Raw genomic sequence first — 17,790 nt, 5'->3', positions numbered from 1 at the left:
AGGGGACCACAGAATGTGAAACTGCAATGCGAAAGACGAAAGGAGTGCACTCTAAAGAAGAAAAATAGGGCGAGTGAGGATGTACGAAAGGTATGTACTACGAGTCCGTCATGGCGAAGAGAGTAAAACGAATACGGGCAAGCGTCGGAACTCCAAATTTTCAAACTCCGTGCTTCTCCTCTGTGTTCTGAGATAGATATCACACAAACGACTCATGTTATGACGGAGCAGCTACTAAATCTGACCACGCATAAACCGCATCATGTGTTCGAGGGCCGACATGTGACAGCCTATCATGCATCATGGCCCACAGCTGATGGCCACAGCAACTCTATAGGAACGATGATCATTCGTTCAAACTGCATAGAGTAATCGTAGATCAAACAGCACATGAACCAATTGAGTGCTGAAATTACTGAAATCCAAATAGGACAAAAAACGATAGCCATTCCTGCACTTTTCCCGCAGTAACCAGCATGGGTTGTTTCGTTTCTTTTGCAAGAAAATCGAGTGAGGTCAAAGAGTTTACAATATTTTGGCATCTCAAGGTTGTCAGGTAATGGCCTCGCAATCTATGGTTGCAATTGGGCCACGATCAAGAGTACTACTGTTGAGTACTGCCAACAGCTACACAATCCGCGACTGTGAGATTTCAAACTCCGTGCATCCTCCTCACTGAGGCTCTGATCGAGATGTGCCAGCCCAGCTGGCCGAGGTTCCATTGCCCATCTTTTTCCTTGACTAGAGCACCCTTGCCATCTTATTGCATATCCACTTCACCGCACCCAACTCACTCGTCTGTCACTTTCAAGTTTGCTGCTCGTTATTCTCCAGCGATTGACGGTACGCTTTCGTACCGCTCGAGTGTTTGGTTTAACGAGACGGGCCTGGGGAAGGAAAGACGGAATTTGAATGATCATCCGGACGACGGGGGATTATATACTGTGGTGATACCGTGCATCTGAGTGTCATCAACATCTAGGGAAGATTCTGGTGTGTGAACGACGTGAGCCGGTGCCGGCACCGTGTTTGCTCGGGGATCGAAGGGATCGAGATGGGCCGGCCAGCGTACACTGTCACTGTCCATGGTTTATACTATTCCTCCTGGACAAACCCTAGCCAGCGCACGCGCCCGGAGGATAGCGAGAGAGGCTCTGCAGTCTGGACTCTGCGCTCATGTTACTTTCTACCAAGCCTAATTCAGCCTAGTTCCAGCTGTTTTAAAACTTTCGACGCTTTTCGCCGTGAATGTTATGTCAATGCCATATATATGATCAGGGTAGTACTATGCGATGTCAAAAAATATGAGTCGCTTGTTCGCTCATTCAATTGTGCTGTATATATCGTTGAGGCAGACGAGTACGACTGGATATATTTTATGCTCTCCTCCATATGCATGACCTATAATGGAATGCAACCGTTTTGACGCCTATAGCCAGATTATATATAAATGGTCCAAATGGGCGTCTATAGTAGTAGTTAGCGACGGCTCTCAAGACGGTACTACCACATATGTACATGCATTGCCTAGCACTGCACAGTGCCGTCGAATGCCACCTCAACAAAGTTCAAGTTCCACGCATTACGGGTCCTGAATACAAATTATCATTTTCGGGTTTGTGGTCAAGGCGACTTCCGTAGCACGATGGGGACGCCAGCTATTGAAATAAAAGAAAATTAGTATGCTTCGATTCTATCTTCAGGCAGATATAAAGTCAGTCAGACACTTGGTCGGATGCCAGCGTTTTCTCCGTCACGGTTGCACTCTGCGGATCCCACTCGCTGGTAAGCCATGGCGCTCGCAAACTTACTTTTGCTTGCCCTCAGTACGATCGCGAGCCAGACCGCCCAGGTCGCTGCACTGGGGTCAGCGTGTAGTGTTCCTCTCACTACGGGTCACGCATTGTGGGGAGAGCCTTACTGGCTCGAGAACATCCACCATCAGGGCGTGGCACCGTTTGCACCTAACGCGACGAAGTACAAAGTTTTCCGGAACGTGAGGGAATATGGAGCCGTGGGCGATGGTGTGCATGATGATACTGCTGCTATTAAGTGCGTATTCCTTTGCACTGATGACCATACTGTAACGCTCATCTCTGTAGTGCTGCAATTTCTACTGGTAGCAGATGTGGTAACTTGACTTGCGGGTCTTCAACGTAAGTCACAAATTGTCCAAGCTATCTAACTCAGGCTCGATGACTCGTTAGAACAACACCGGCAGTGGTCTACTTCCCAGAAGGGTGAGGATCTGTGTACAATGCTAGCTTCACTTTCTGACGCGCTTAATCAGAACCTACCTCGTGTCTGGTCCGCTCCACGCATATTACTACACAGTCATGGTAGGCAACGCAAGAACACCTCCGACGTTGCTTGCCAGTGCTAACTTCACAGGGATAGCTGTAATTGGTGCGGCACGGCTCATTTAGTGCGATAAGACTGAATAACAGCGAAATCAGATGCTGACCCATACACCAACAATCAAAACTGGTACACCAACCAAGATAGCTTGTATGTGTCGTTTGAATTTCCGTGTATGCATGACGTCGATGGCTTTTTATTATGAAAGTTACCGGTCGGCGCGTAACTTCGTTATCGACCTCAGACGTGTGCCTGCGAATGTCTCTGCTACTGGTATTCACTGGCAAGTTTCGCAGTCCACGTCCCTGGTCAACATAGTAGTGCACATGTCTACGCAACCTGGAAACAATCACCAAGGTATGTCATTGTTATGAGTGATGGGGTGCTCGTTTATCTTTGCTCCTAGGCATGTATATGGAGAGTGGAAGGTAAGTCAACATCGTTCCATCGAAAGACATGATATATGAATACTAGCAAAGTGGTGGCTTTATGGGAGATCTCGTATTCAACGGTGGAAAGTATGGTATCTGGGTTGGAAACCAACAGTAAGTCTTAGCGTTCATGTTGCTCTCCAAGTTCCGTAGCACATGATGCGTCTGCTTGCAGGTTTACCGTGCGTAATATCACTGTCAACAATGCAAACACAGGTAAGGTCTACGATGCACGTCAGTATACTAGCCCTAAATCATTTGCCTCAAGCTGTGTTCGGATCGTGGAACTGGGGTAATATTTGATCTTTTGTTATGAGTACGCAATTGATGAGTTACAGGATGGACTTACCAACGCGTTGTAATCAATGAATGTCAAATCGGCTTTAATCTGTCGGGCGGCGGGAATGGAGGAGAGGCCATCATTGACGCAGTGGTCACAAACACCCCTGTCTTCATCAAGGCACCCAAGCCGACAAATGTCTCCGTTGCAACATCCATCGTATTGAACAACATCCACCTCAACAACGTCTCTGTTGCTGTCATGGAAAACAGAACTACTATCCTTGCTGGTGGAACAAGGACCATTGATTCGTGGGGCAAGGGTAACATCTATACAGGAACACACCCGAACGGAACATTCACACAGGACAGGATACACTCTGCGCATAAGGACTCGAGCCTTTTAGACCACAATGGTTTCATTGTCAGCAAAGGACATCCCACGTATGCTGACTATTCAGTCGACCAGTTCAAGAGTGTCAGGTCATTGGGGGCCGTTGGAGATGGGGTTACGGATGACACTGAAGCTATTAAAGCTGTGCTCTCAAAGGTATTACCGATAGTCTAACAATATATCTCTGTACTGATTGGAATTTGGGGCAGTATGCTGGATGCTACATCATATATTTCGATGCTGGCATCTATAAGGTTACTTCGACTATACAGATTCCTGCAGGAACACGAATTGTTGGAGAGGCTTGGACCCAGATCATGGGCGCCGGCCTTAATTTCAATAATAAAGAGGACCCGAACGTTGTTGTACAAGTTGGCACACCAGGCTCGCAGGGCATTACGGAGATTACAGATATCGTGTTCACGACGCAAGGACCAGCTGCAGGCGCCATTGTTGTGCAGTGGAACGTCCACGATCCTCCTGGTCTCCAAGGAGCTGCCGGAATGTGGGATTCGCACATTCGGTGAGTTCCTTTGAATCTCATTTGAAGTCTGTTCTCTGATCTGCATCTGCAACAGGCTCGGCGGAGGCAAGTTCAAAGTTTCTCGCATGCGAACGGTGATTGGTTACTCTTTATTTTAGCTAATGGGACCCACCTCCAAGATGCAGAGTGCCCCGCGGGATCCATTAATCCAGAATGTTTTGCAGCTTTCCTTGCTTTACACATCACATGTGGCGCATCAGCGTATCTCGAGGTGGGGCGTCATGATCTTGGCAATAGTTCCAGCGCACTGATTTCAAATTTCCTTCACCAAGGGAACATGGGTTTGGCTGGCAGATCACGATCTCGATGGCTTGAAACAGCTTACCTTGTTCAGCGGAAGAGGCGTTTTGTCCCATTCTCAGGGTCCTGTCTGGATGATTGGTACAGGTGAGTTTGCTCTTCTAAGCACAAGGCTGATATGCTGATTTCGCATAGCCTGTAAGTATCGTACGTTCGATGATGCTCACAAATTCATAGATGTTTTCAACAGCGGAACATCACGTGCTCTATCAGTACAGTTTAATCGGAGCAAAGAATCATTACATGGGTCTGATCCAGACTGAGACGGTAGGTTAATCCGAAGACGAAACGAGTTTACCTCTGATATCTCTGCATAGCCTTACTTCCAACCTCTTCCCGCACCGCCAGGGCCATTTGATGTCTCAAACGTTTACGATGATCCGACGTTCGAAAATGGCATAGATATGGCTTGGGGACTGTGGGTGAAATCGTCTATGGATATCATCGTGTTTGGTTCGTCTCAATCATGTGCTCATATTGTGCTTGCATTTACGTGCTATGAACTTTCTCCAAAGGTGCTAGTCACTACAGCTTTTTCCAGGTGAGGCATAGCTGAAGCAGACTGGGTCGTTTCTAACCCTTGCCTCTCACCAGAACTACAGCACGGCGTGTGGGAGTAACACTACATGCCAAACACAGATCGTCAACGTGGACTGGGCCTCTTCCATCAGCCTCTACAATTTGGCAACCGTGGGGACAAGATACCAACTCAGTATAGAAGAGAACGGGATCATCTATTTTGCCAACGACTCGGAAGGCTTTTCGTCCACTGTGACGTTATGGAACCCTGCACGGGCTATCAACCCATAAAATTTATATCCTGTAGAATTTATATATCCCTCATTTATTCTTCCCCGACCACGATTAGTGGGAGACGTTCTTTATTGGTACAAACGGACATTGATATTCCTCTGCAAACACATGTCTGCAAACTTCTTTCTTGCATGCCTACCGTGCGAGCTTTGGATGTACGTCCATTGTTCCAACTTCTATACGTCCACGAGGCACAGTTTACGTCTTTGGTTTAATTACCGAGTAATTCTGGTGATGCATTTATATTTAGCAAAGTTCATGGTACACTCAGTAACTGCACTGCAGCTATTAACCGACAAAGATGATCATCGCACCGAGCCTGTGTTCTACTCTGGCTCGTGTCCCTCAATCGCAAACCCGTTTGTGTTCTTCTATTCACACCTGGAGTGTCCTCGATCGTGAGCATAAAAGAATACATGCTATATGGAGTAGCCATCGTTTTTGTACGCACTCACTCCAATGCCTTCGGGGTATGGCAAAAACCACGAAGCCGCAAAAAACAAGAAATTACAACATGTGGGATAGTACCGACACAGCGAGTGTGACAATAGGAAGGAGCGAAATTGATGAGGATCCAGCGGATCCAGAGGTTTGGGTATCAGGTCTTTTAGCCGCGACTGTCAGAAAGTTTTTCGAGAAATAAGCAAGATACATACGGAATACCACTGTTGTCAGAATACGACGGACAAGTATCATTGGTGCTTCCCTGACGAAAAAGGTATGATAACGGTTAGATATAGGTTAGCGGATGACTGACAGTTGGATTGTTAGGACAGCATGCGTCGTATCCCAGGTTAACCACACTCCCAAGAGCAGCAACGTTATTCCAGCCCTTCCAATTTGTGCAGGAGACCGACTGGTAGCTGACATTCCAAACGCCAAAGTCCTAGTCGCGCAATGATTTTTATAGACAAATACAACGATAATAAGCCGCCTCACAGTATAGCCTACAAGTCCGAATTAATTATATGTGCGAGGCGATCTCGGATGCTCACCATAAAATGCTTCATTTGATGGAAAGAAATCATTTGGAATCGAAGATGAGGGCCATGCGAGGTCAAAATTCAAGTAGTGACCACCACTATGCGAAGATTAAATGTCGAAACCAAGAAATAGGTGTGCTTACGCGTTCGGCCCATGAGTAGTTGCATTACACCAGCCAGAATGAGATAATGGGCATAAGTCAGTAACTTTGACGACCACTGATTTTGTGACGTTAGGGTAAAAAGGGGGATTTGAAAGGAAAGAATTTAGTAGGGTGAGATTAAAGCATTGTCCACAAGCGGGGCCGTACGATGTACTGCTACCGTATGCCATCTGATTCATTGCAGCAGTTGGATAATTTGTGCTGGCGGATGTACACCCGCATGCTGCGATGAAGTTTTCGGGAAGGCTGTAGTGTGTCATAGTGGCATATCCATCTAGCGAATAGTCGATCCACTCTGAAGCCCATGATATGTGTGGTAGAAAGGAGAGGAAAGTGAAGATGAAGGACAGAAGTTGCGACAAGGGCATCGTACTGGATTTGCTCCATAGGTACATTTTTTGGGGTTTAATATGGAATAGTTAAAGAGGGAAGGGCGGCCTAAGAGCCTGCACTAAAACACCAGCCTAGTTACAAACGTTGTTCACAAGGCGTTGTCCCACTGAATCACTGGATGCTCTACTAAAATCCACGTGATGAGATCACGTGTGCGCGAGCATGTAAACGCGTCGCGCCACACTGCTTTGCAACTTTTGTTGATTTCATCACCTGCAGAGCCTACCACAGATGCATTTGGTGACCAAAGTCAAACGCACCTACAGCTCGCGCTCGCGGCTATCACTCCCGTCCTCATCGCCATCGTCGTCACCGCCGTCGACGACGAAGCGCAAGCGCCTCGGGGAAGGCGCCGAGAACGAGCCTCCAACAAAGAAACGGATAACAACCAAAACCTCGTTTTCGCAGAAATCCGCAAAGCCAAAACAAAGTGTTCTAAGGCAGCTTCATTTTTCTATAGAAACTTCAGTCCTACGAACCTGCACAATTTGTGGCCTCTCGTATACACGAGGCGCACCGGATGACGAAACATTGCATCGTGCCCATTGCTCACGCGTGCAAAGGGGAATGGAGTGGGGCAGAGAGGAAGAACGTGAAGCAGAGAAAGCTGATGTAGAAGAAATACAATCTGCAGTAAAGCTGAAAGATGGAAAGAAAGGTCGCATCATCTGTTTCAAGGCGAATGTTGGTGGAAGAATTGGATCTAAGGTGAGAAGACCGCATTATGCTTACGGCGTACTCGTACTATGAACTCTGGCTGACACTTCCGAAGCTTGCGATATTGCTCGAGACGATAAATATTGCCCTTTCATCTCCTCCGCTATCGACCGAAATTCTACAATCATCGAAAGCATACCTCTATCTGATACCATCACTGACGAATACACACCGAGAGAAGATAGTAGGCTGCGTCATTGCTCAACGAATATCCACCGCCATGACTGTTGCCACTCCTTCAGACATCTTGCTTAAGGGTAACTCTAATCAAGCCGCTGACCGCGACTCGCCCCCGTCATCGCCGACTCACAGACTGGTCACAGTCGACACGACCTCGGGACTCTTTTGCCATCCAAAGGCCTTACCTACGCCCCTCGGTATACCACGTCTATTTGTCTCATCGGCACATCGACGGCAAGGTATCGCTAGCCGCTTACTATCAGCTGCAGCTGCGACCTTCATCCACGGTTGTCCACTTGACCCTGTCAATGGTGATGTCGCATTTACACAACCGACCGAAGGAGGGCACGCCGTCATGCAAAACTGGGGTAGAGGAGGTGTAAGAATATATGAGGAGTAACATGCTGGTCGAGCAGTGTGGAGTTTCTGACATACCCCCGGCAACGTTGAGCTCTGGGCAGACAGCAAAAACTGTGCAACATTGGAATTGCAGGGATTGTCATATAGCACAGCAACGAAGACTATTGTTACTTTCAATATCTTTTGTGAGCTATCCACGGACGATATAGTACAGCAGCTAATTTTTGTACAATAACAAGCGATGCGACAAGAAAGCATGCACAAGATATCAAGGAATTATTGTAAGTTGTGGCAGAAATATCAGGCAAATGGAGCACCAGTGGGGGTCTGCTAAACTCTTATCTAAAGAAGACTTGTGCATTGCGGGAAAGTCATGTGACTGGCTCCATATGTATGTTGAGGTATATCGAATTCATCCGAGTCAGTCATCTGCATCAACCCGCATAGACTGCCGACGGAGAGAACGCAAAGCAATGACAAGTTGCTGCGCCTCAAACTTGTCGATTCTGCGTTCTCGCACAGAATCACACAAAAGGATATTGACGTCCTCCTCTGGCCATGTTGCTACATGAAGAAGACGCGACTCATTCTTGATGCCCAGTGTCATAAGTTCTGCGTGTAAATGGCCAAGCGCTGCACGACCGAGGAAGTTCCTAATAGGCGTTGTATGGCAGGAGTCATCTGACGCCAATACTGTACTCGCAGATGACGCACGCCTTGGCTGATTGCTGTCCTTGCGCAGGGTGCTGCATTCTACCGGCATGCCAGTTACTACCGGATCTGGAGACAGAGAACGATTCATAGTTCGAGAAGCATCTGTTAGAGTAGGACTCGGGGAGTTCGGGATGAATGGCTTAACCAAAGTCCAGTGAGTCGCAGTACACTCTGCATAGTAACGGATGTCAATCACCTTTTGCACCATACCTTGCATACCCGGATTGGCGGAGATGGCTGAGCGAGAAGTTTCTTCGTCCAACTCGAACTCGGTCATCTGTAATACTATGAAATGCGGAAGCTGTCGGAGATGGTAAAGCCTTTCTTACCTGGGATCTTTCACTGTGGAGAGTCGGAGGACCCGTTGGTGGCTCAGAATTCACTGGCATATTGCGGTCACCTTCGACGTCGTCAGACTTGTCATCGTCCCCTAGCAAATCTCCATCTGCAATGTCATTGTTGTGGACCATTTGATAAAAACGCGATCTCGGCACCGCTTTGGAGTGAAGAAATTGATTGATGTATTTGAATAAATGCGCACTTGCACGCTCGTCGTCTTCAAAAATAGGAAAAGCTTGTTGAACCTGGGTAATAATCAGTGGCGCTGGGAGCCTATCGTTGATAAACGCCCGTACATCGGCTAGGAATCGCTCTTTGATGATCTTATCCTGTTCCCGAGGTTTTCGACCGATCTCAAAGTGTTTCAGCGCGAGGGTTCGTATGCGGTGCTGTTCGGCAAGTAAGCTGTCGAGATACCAATATACGGTGCACTATATGGTCGATATCACTGACCTTGATCTCTTGAAACTGGACGTCTTGATCCCCCCGTATACCCAGTGCTTTGCGGAAAGCCACTTGAGCTTTTCCTCCCCTTTCTTTGACCATGAGTCTGGTTCCAACAACTTTGGGCATCTCGGAGTGGTTGAGAATATACTCTTGATTGCACTCAGAGCAGGTATTTATCGTTTGCAGGGACTTCGAGATTATCTGACCCCTGCCAGATCATTATGTCATCTATATGTCATGAAGGAAATCTCAAAAGGTTTTCAAATCAGGTAGAAACCAACCGAACTTCCAGGGGACTGAAGCCCAAGGAGACACGCGACATGCATCGTGCCCTGCCTCGAGTTTTTCCACCACAATCTCTGGTCATAGGCTGGGAAGGTAACCCTCTGGGACATGAGCCATAAACGAAGATATATTGCTGATGGATATGCTCTCAGGGAATATTGTACAATGATGTAGGTGGATACAATATCTTCATAGATTCCTATAGATTTATTCTGATGAAAACACGAAGCCGTTTGCCGACATGCGGCGCTCAAGCAAACACTTCAACTGTCTGCGTGACATTGCTAGGAGGAGGCACGAAAGTCTAGTGTAATTGAAGTCAGCAGACAATCACGGTGATCGCGGGTAAGTCTTCACCCTGGTTTTAATACCGCCCGCACTAGGTAAACGTGTGGACCCTGCGCTCAGCCAAGCATCAACCTCGGCAGCAGCACCCCGTCCCTCGCTAGAATAATTTCATTATTACTCGAATTGAAGGCAAGATTGCCACCTACTTGATACCCCATACAATCAACGACTGCCCACGGCGACAGTCTCCGGCCGCAAAGACACCCTCAACATTTGTCGTATATTTCTGCAAGGATCGTCGAGCTCAGGGAAGCATAATAAATGTTGCAGAACGAACCTTTGGAGGCGTCTGGATATTCGATCTGATATCCTGCTTAATACCTAAGGCGTCGGGAACTTGTGACTGCGGACCCAGGAAGCCAAGAGCCAAGAAAACCAGTTGCGCAGGGAAGAACTTCTCAGAGCCAGGCACCTCCTCCATCTTCCAGCGCCCACTACTGTCCTTGGTCCACTCAACTCGGACTGTTCCGAAATGCGAGACTCAATACCAACTACAATCTTCGGGAAGTCAAGACGCACCAGTATTCAAGCCCTTGAGCTTCCCAGCATCGTCAAGAACAAATTCCTTTGTGGAAATGGAGTATTCCCGTGGATCTAAGGTAGCGTGAGGAAAGACGTCAACCGACGGCAAAGATCACTCACCATTGCCAAAATGCGCAGCAACTTCGGTATGACCATAATCGGCCCGGAAGATTCTGATGGAAGATTGAATCAGATCGATTGTTGCATGTCGTGAAAATTGGAAGCACCGACCTAGGCCATTGTGGCCAAGGGTTGTCTCTGCCACGCGAACCTGGAGGCTTGGGTAGAAGCTCAAAGTTTGTCACGGACTTGGCGCCATGCCGCATGGATGTGCCAATGCAGTCGTTACCGGTATCACCACCACCGATGACAATGACATCTTTACCCCTTGCGTTAATGTAGGACCCATCCTGCAGTTCTGAATCCAGGAGGGACTTGGTGTTCAGCTGAAGAAGGCGTTCGAAATCTTCAATTAAAATTAGGCGATACACGAACCTGAAGGAATTCCATGGCAAAGTGAATGCCGTCTACATTGCGGTTCGGAATATTGAGATCACGAGGCCACGTTGCTCCCGTGCATAGAACAACTGCGTCATTCGCTGCCCGGAGAACATGAGCATCAACAGTGACCCCGACATGAGCGTTTGGTACGAAGGTCTTTGAAACGATTAGCGAGACTATAATTCACAAGGGTCACGAAGACGCACGATCCCCTCAGCTTCCATTAAGTCCAAGCGGCGCTGTACGATTGTCTTGTCGAGCTTCATGCTGATGTGCGTCAGGATCGTCGACATGATGATCTGATTATGATCGACTCACTTTGGAATACCATACATGAGAAGACCACCCATGCGATCATTGCGGTCATATACAGAGACGAGATGTCCTGCCTTGTTAAGCTGATCAGCGCATGCTAGACCAGCAGGACCGGAGCCAATGATCGCGACTCGCTTCCCGGTTCTGAAGCTCGGCGGATTAGGGGTCATCCAGCCCATCTCGAAGCCCTAATTGTCCGAAATGAGTGACATTGACAATGAGGTAGTATCCAACATACTTTGTCAATGATGGCACACTCGATGCTCTTAATACCAACAGGTTGCTCATTAATACCCAGTACACACGCGCCTTCGCAAGGTGCAGGACAGACGCGACCAGTAAACTCGGGGAAGTTGTTCGTCATAAGTAGTCGGTTGAGAGCATCGCGCCACTGGCCTTTGAACACGAGATCGTTCCACTTGGGAATGATGTTTGAGATCGGGCATCCTGTGTCAGACTGACAGAATGGAACGCCACAGTCCATGCATCGAGCAGATTGATACTTCAACTCGCTCTCAGTCAAGCGAATCGAAATCTCTTTCCAGTCTTTGACACGCTTTCTAGGAGGTCTGTATGCCTCGTTCAGTCGGTGATACTTCATGAACCCTCGAGCTTTGTCCAATTTGTTAAGACGCTGTTTTGTGGTCGAGTCGTCGATAGTAGAATCCTCTAGATCTGTAACAGCAGGCTCATGGCGTTTTGAAGGAACATGGATTGTTGCTGGTTCCTTCGGGAGGAGGATGTCTTCTAGTCCTTCTGACGCAAGATCAACTTGGCTAGCGGTACGAGACGGGACCAAGTCGATAACACTAAGCCTCATCTTTTCCTCCTTCTCCTTGGCAGCCTGCTCTTCCAATACACGCTTGTAATCGAGTGGCATGACACGAACAAAGAGCGGGAGCAGATGGTGGAAGTCATGAAGGACGCGATCGGCAACCTCAGAGCCAGTGTAGTGACGATGGTCCTCGATGAGGCCACGCAATGCAGCGATTTCACGTGGGTCACTGACCTTTCCAAGCTCTACCATCTCCATATTAACCTTCGATGCGAAAGTGTGAGCCGTGTCGAGTACATATGCAATGCCACCACTCATTCCAGCAGCGAAGTTGCGCCCAGTAGTTCCTAGGACTACAACACGCCCGCCAGTCATGTATTCGCATCCATGATCACCCGTGCCTTCAACGACAGCGTTTGCCCCGGAGTTGCGAACGGCAAAACGTTCGGCAGCAACACCTCGGATGAAAGCCTCACCCGACGTAGAGCCGTACAAGCAAACATTACCAATGATGATATTCTCCTCTGCCTTAAAGGTCGATTGTTTAGGAGGGTAAACAATGAGACGCCCACCAGACAGGCCTTTTCCGACATAGTCGTTAGCATCACCTTCCAGTTCGATTGTGATGCCGGGCGCAAGGAAGGCACCGCAGGACTGTCCTGCTGAACCGCGCATACAAATATGGATAGTGTCCTTCGGCAATCCTTCTTCCCCGTACAGTTTGGAGACACGATATGATAACGATGTGCCGAGGGCGCGATCAGTGTTTGTGACGTCACACTCAATATGAACAGGAAGTCCCTTGGTAAGAGCTGGTTCAGACTCGTCGATGAACTTGTTGTCGAGGCGGATGTACAGCTTGTGATCTTGCTGACGAACACGGTAAGTTGCAGCGCCAGGCCGCATCTGCCAAGCAGGCTTCAAAACAGCGGATAGGTCGAGGTGTGCGGTCTTGATGGTGCGCAACTTCTCATCAACCTTGAGCATATCAGCGCGACCAACCATCTCGTTGATGGTGCGGAAACCGAGCTTGGCCATGTGGCCACGAAGTTCCTCAGCGAGGTAATAGAAGAAGTTAATGACTTGCTCCGGCTGTCCGGCAAATTTGCTGCGAAGTTGAGGGTCTTGTGTAGCTATACCAACCGGACAAGTGTTCACTGAAACAAACAGGTTAGTTGCGACAGATACCAGGAAGATGTAACACGTACAGTGACATTTGCGCATCATAATACAACCCATGGCAATGAGCGGTGTGGTAGCGAAGCCCCATTCCTCGGCACCAAGCAGACATGCGATAGCAATGTCACGACCGGTACGAATTTGGCCATCAGTTTGGACGGTGACGCGACCTCGGAGGTCATTCAAGACAAGTGTCTGGTGCGTCTCTGCAAGGCCAAGCTCCCACGGCAGACCAGCATACTTGATACCAGTCCAGCGGGATGCACCAGTACCACCGTCGTGACCAGAAATGAGGATGTGATCTGCTTTTGCTTTTGCAACACCGCTCGCAACAATGCCAACGCCAACCTCGGAAACAAGTTTTACAGAGACACGCGCACGAGGGTTAGAGCACTTTAAGTCATATATGAGCTGTTTCAGATCCTCGATGGAATAAATGTCATGGTGGGGTGGGGGAGAGATAAGCCCAACGCCGGCTGTAGAATGACGAGTGCGGGCAATGGAGGTAGAAACCTTGTGTCCTGGAAGTTCACCCCCTTCACCGGGCTTAGCACCTTGAGCCATCTTGATCTGGAGCTCGTCGGCATCCGCCAGGTAATTGGAAGTGACGCCGAAACGACCGGATGCCACTTGCTTGATAGCGGAGCGCATAGTGTCACCATTTGGGAGTATGTGAGAGCGCTCTGCATCCTCACCACCCTCACCAGTGTTCGACTTACCGCCGAGACGGTTCATCGCGACAGCAAGTGTGGAGTGTGCCTCCATAGAGATTGACCCATATGACATAGCACCTGTAACGAACCTACGGACAATTTCATTCCAAGGCTCAACCTGTTCGATGGGAATAGGGGTGGCTTTTTCATAGCAAAAGTCAATAAGCCCACGCAGATGAACACTCTTCGTTTGCTCATTCGCATTACGAGCGTAAGCATCATAAGCGGCTTGGTTCTTCTCGCGAACGGCATCTTGCAGATTGGCGATGCCAGCAGGATCATTGATATGTGCTTCGCCTCCATCACGCCAATGGTACTCTCCCGATTCGGGCATTCCTGGAGGTAAAATAGTTTCTCTCGAAGGCCACCCACGCTCATGGAGTTCGAAGGCATCCACAGCAAGTAAGTCGAACGTGGTCCCCTGTACGCGAGATGCAGTACCGATGAAGCAGCGGTCCACGACTTCACTATGAAGACCGAGAGCTTCAAAAATCTGAGCGCCCTTGTACGATTGAAGTGTCGAGATACCCATTTTCGACATGACTTTGAGGATGCCATTATCGATGGACTTGTGGTAATTGGTTAGGAGGTCCGTCACAGTCTTCTCGCCTTTGACACTGTGAAACTGATTAGCAAAGAGAAACTCGATAGCGTATCCTAACTTACAGGCCCTCCCGTGAGACCTTGTGAATCGTTTCCAACATTAACCATGGGCATATTGCGTCAGCTCCATATCCGACCAAGACACAAATGTGGTGAACTTCACGAGCCTCTGCAGTCTCCACCATCAGGGCAATCTTTGCACGCTGCTTCTGTTGCGTCAAGTGGTGATGAACGCCACCACATGCTACAAGCGCGGATATAGGGACACGGTTTGGCCCTGTGGCACGGTCGCTAAGGATGATGACCTTGATCCCGTCCTCGATAGCTTGGGATGCCTCGCTGCAGACACGTTGCAGTGCGAGTTGATATCCTGGAAGCCCCCCTTCTTTTGGGAACGTTATGTCAATCGTGATGGAGGGCCACCCCGTGTATGCAAGCTTCAGATTTTTCATGGCATTCATTTCCTCCAAGGAAATCAAAGGAGAAGGTAGGAGAATGCGGTGGCACTGTTCTGGTTTCATTTCCAGGAGATTTCCCTCAGGGCCGACGTATGCTTCGAGTGACATGACAATGCTTTCCCGAATGGAGTCGATAGGAGGATTGGTGACTTGGGCGAAGAGCTGGCGGAAATAGTCATAAATAAGACGAGGCTGAGTAGCCATCGCTGCTAATGGAGCGTCGTTGCCCATGGAACCCAACGCTTCCTTGCCAGTGTCTACCATAGGCAGCATTAGAAGACTAAGTTGCTCTACGGTGTAGCCGAACGCAAGGAGTTTGGGGTCACTGCTTAGGGGCGAATCATCAATGACTGTGTCTAGAGAAGTGTTGCTACGAATGATGCGCTTGATGATATTAGGGACATGAAGGACGTGGCTTTCAACCCATGAAGCAAAATTCTGCTTAGCGGCAGTATTGCGCTTCAACTCCTTGTCGTCGACAATCCTTCCCTCAAGCGTGTCAACCAACAACATCCGGCCAGGCTTTAAACGTCCTTTCTGAACTACCTTCTCAGGAGGAATGAACACTGCGCCAACCTCCGAAGCGCAGACCATGATATCATCATTGCTGACGACGTAGCGGCATGGTCTGAGACCATTTCGATCAAGGTTCGCACCGCAGTATCGACCGTCGCTAAAGGTGAATAGGGCAGGGCCATCCCAAGGCTCCTGGAGACAAGCAGCCCAATTATAGAATGCGCGTTTCTGTACATCCATGCTGTCGTTGCCCTGCCAAGCTTCCGGTATAAGCATCATGATAGCTTCAGGCAACGTGACAACTCCATTGACAACGAGCAACTCAAGCACGTTGTCAAATGCAGCAGAGTCAGATCCGCCAGTCTCGATGATCGGATAGAGGAGGTCGAGTTGATCGCCGAAATGAGTAGATGAAAGTACACCTTCTCGAGCTCGCATCCAATTCTTGTTACCACGCACGGTGTTGATCTCACCTAAAGATTCCATGTCAGGGCTTACCTGGCAACGTCAGGTGCAGATCACTAACCGTTGTGAGCAGCCCATCTCATTGGCTGAGCTCGGTCCCAAGACGGAAACGTGTTCGTCGAGAATCGAGAATGCACCAAAGTAAAATGCGAACGATACAGGACGTGATTGAGATCATGATAGTAATTGTATACTTGGGGGGGAGTGAGCTGTCCCTTATACACGATGTTCTTCGAGGATAAGGAACAGACGTAAAAGCCGTTGGCAAGCGTACTTCATACAATAAAAAGAAAGTTCGCAGATGGGTGTTAAGCTTGGTACATGAACTAAATAGATTAAAAGTCACAAACATGGTGTGCGTCGCGTGCTTGCGCAAAACGTACAGTTGCCGCTCGAAATGCTTGGCATCGAAAGGTCCGTTTTGACTATCGATTCCATCACCGTAATGGTCGCGTAGGACGATAAAAGGCTGATAAATCGCAGGTTCCTTGCTGCTTGCAGCAGGACCAAGGATCGTGCCATCGGTTGGAACTTGACGCCATCCTAAAACCCGGAGACCCAGTTGACTGCCGATATTGGCGAAAACAGATTGGTTGTTTCGAAGTTGAATGGGATCATTGGCCTTGAAAAAGACATTGCCTACGGCATATTCGCCTGGTGTGGGAAGAGTGCATCCAATATCCCGCTCTGCTTCGCGCTTGAAAAACTGATGAGGAATTCCAGTCATGACACCAGCACCATCACCGTCACGACTATCGGCACCGGTGGCGCCTCTGTGCGTCATTGCACAAAGTAATTGACGAGCATCAGAGACAATTTTGTGGCTAGGTTCACCCTTTATATGACAGATGAAACCCACACCACATGAGTCCTTCTCATTTTCGTTGGAATACATACCCTGGTTCGCAGGAAGTGATCCTGACCAGGAGTTAGGATCACGTTCCACAGCATAAAAACCATTATCGGCTGTGGACGTCTCGTCAGCAACGAGGGGTAGAGAACTTGGGGGATGATCGTCGAAAAGAACAGGAGAACTTGTCATCGGAAAAAACAAGCGGGTAAATATGACAATAATGAGCTAGAAAAGACGAAAATTTGTTGAGTTTTAATCAAAGACGCTGAAGGGGAGGGAAGATGGTGGTCAGAGTCAGAGAGCAAAACGATCAAATTTGCGGCTTGACACTAGTGACAGGAGTCAGACCAAATTGCCAAAATTAGGGGCTCACGTGAAAGACTAGCCGAAATTGCCCGATTCACTCCGATGGCTTCGGGAAGCAAGATCAGACTGTCTCTGCGCCCTGCTCACACAAAGGATACTAAAACCCTGACTTGCAGAGCTACAATGCGAATATCGTGCGCATAAACTTGGTGGATTTTCAAGCTGTTTCAGGTTCTGCTCAACAGTGCCATCACGAGCAAAATCGGTGCGTTTCTCACCCTTTTATTACCTCGATGGTTTAGTCTCCGCATGCGGTAAGCTTCGATCCGTGAGGAGAATGCGGGAGACCGTCTGACAGTACTAGTGACACACACCGCTTGGATCACCATATTCGCTTCGATCTGACTCCCTCCTGATATTGAGCCGCCTCCGTGACCACACCCTTGCCGTTTTCTTTTCCCAGTGTAGGTTCATGCAACATTAGAGCCTCGTGAATTTTTGTAAGATCTTCAAGTTTTCGAGTCAGTCGAAAGAT

General features: G+C 48.6%; 5 protein-coding genes across 5 annotated transcripts; 2 read left to right on the top strand and 3 right to left on the bottom strand.

Annotated features, from left to right (window-relative positions):
* The first annotated feature begins 1,401 nt into the window (after positions 1-1,401).
* On the top strand, positions 1,402-5,268 carry EDB93DRAFT_1303880 (glycoside hydrolase family 55 protein). Its single transcript, XM_041454722.1, has 18 exons — positions 1,402-2,052; positions 2,103-2,156; positions 2,208-2,240; positions 2,291-2,406; positions 2,457-2,508; positions 2,567-2,715; positions 2,765-2,786; positions 2,838-2,903; positions 2,965-3,005; positions 3,058-3,081; positions 3,128-3,618; positions 3,672-3,985; positions 4,064-4,217; positions 4,279-4,393; positions 4,497-4,573; positions 4,624-4,759; positions 4,822-4,847; positions 4,901-5,268. Exons 1-18 carry the CDS (start codon positions 1,793-1,795, stop codon positions 5,114-5,116), a joined length of 2,346 nt encoding a protein of 781 aa, XP_041311309.1. The 5' UTR covers positions 1,402-1,792; the 3' UTR covers positions 5,117-5,268.
* A 212-nt stretch (positions 5,269-5,480) lies between these two features.
* Positions 5,481-6,726, bottom strand: EDB93DRAFT_799300 (RlpA-like double-psi beta-barrel-protein domain-containing protein-containing protein). The gene is made up of 7 exons (XM_041457519.1): positions 6,640-6,726; positions 6,246-6,561; positions 6,115-6,200; positions 6,059-6,066; positions 5,877-6,005; positions 5,776-5,825; positions 5,481-5,723 (listed from the first exon to the last, which is right to left on the bottom strand). Exons 1-7 carry the CDS (start codon positions 6,659-6,661, stop codon positions 5,627-5,629), a joined length of 708 nt encoding a protein of 235 aa, XP_041311308.1. The 5' UTR covers positions 6,662-6,726; the 3' UTR covers positions 5,481-5,626.
* A 128-nt stretch (positions 6,727-6,854) lies between these two features.
* EDB93DRAFT_799451 (uncharacterized protein) lies at positions 6,855-8,147 on the top strand. Its single transcript, XM_041457522.1, has 2 exons — positions 6,855-7,367; positions 7,432-8,147. The coding sequence occupies exons 1-2, from the start codon at positions 6,891-6,893 to the stop codon at positions 7,954-7,956; spliced, it is 1,002 nt and encodes a 333-aa protein (XP_041311307.1). The 5' UTR covers positions 6,855-6,890; the 3' UTR covers positions 7,957-8,147.
* On the bottom strand, positions 8,147-9,627 carry EDB93DRAFT_799400 (uncharacterized protein). The gene is made up of 5 exons (XM_041457521.1): positions 9,423-9,627; positions 9,266-9,358; positions 8,960-9,214; positions 8,841-8,907; positions 8,147-8,696 (listed from the first exon to the last, which is right to left on the bottom strand). Exons 1-5 carry the CDS (start codon positions 9,540-9,542, stop codon positions 8,338-8,340), a joined length of 894 nt encoding a protein of 297 aa, XP_041311306.1. The 5' UTR covers positions 9,543-9,627; the 3' UTR covers positions 8,147-8,337.
* Positions 9,628-9,801: 174 nt separating this feature from the next.
* On the bottom strand, positions 9,802-17,249 carry EDB93DRAFT_1123416 (uncharacterized protein). The gene is made up of 15 exons (XM_041448641.1): positions 16,447-17,249; positions 16,158-16,369; positions 14,721-16,104; positions 13,371-14,671; positions 11,626-13,319; positions 11,391-11,575; positions 11,279-11,339; positions 11,067-11,228; positions 10,803-11,017; positions 10,692-10,744; positions 10,569-10,643; positions 10,327-10,511; positions 10,196-10,275; positions 10,059-10,146; positions 9,802-10,005 (listed from the first exon to the last, which is right to left on the bottom strand). The coding sequence occupies exons 1-15, from the start codon at positions 17,136-17,138 to the stop codon at positions 9,952-9,954; spliced, it is 6,441 nt and encodes a 2,146-aa protein (XP_041311305.1). The 5' UTR covers positions 17,139-17,249; the 3' UTR covers positions 9,802-9,951.
* Positions 17,250-17,790: the final 541 nt, after the last annotated feature.

This window comes from Suillus bovinus, assembly GCF_016758785.1.
Source record: "Suillus bovinus strain UH-Sbo-P2 chromosome Unknown EDB93scaffold_7, whole genome shotgun sequence".
Classification (NCBI taxonomy): Eukaryota; Fungi; Basidiomycota; class Agaricomycetes; order Boletales; family Suillaceae; genus Suillus; species Suillus bovinus.
The sequence above is the reverse complement of the archived record's forward strand: the minus strand, read 5'-3'. Positions and strand labels throughout refer to the sequence as shown.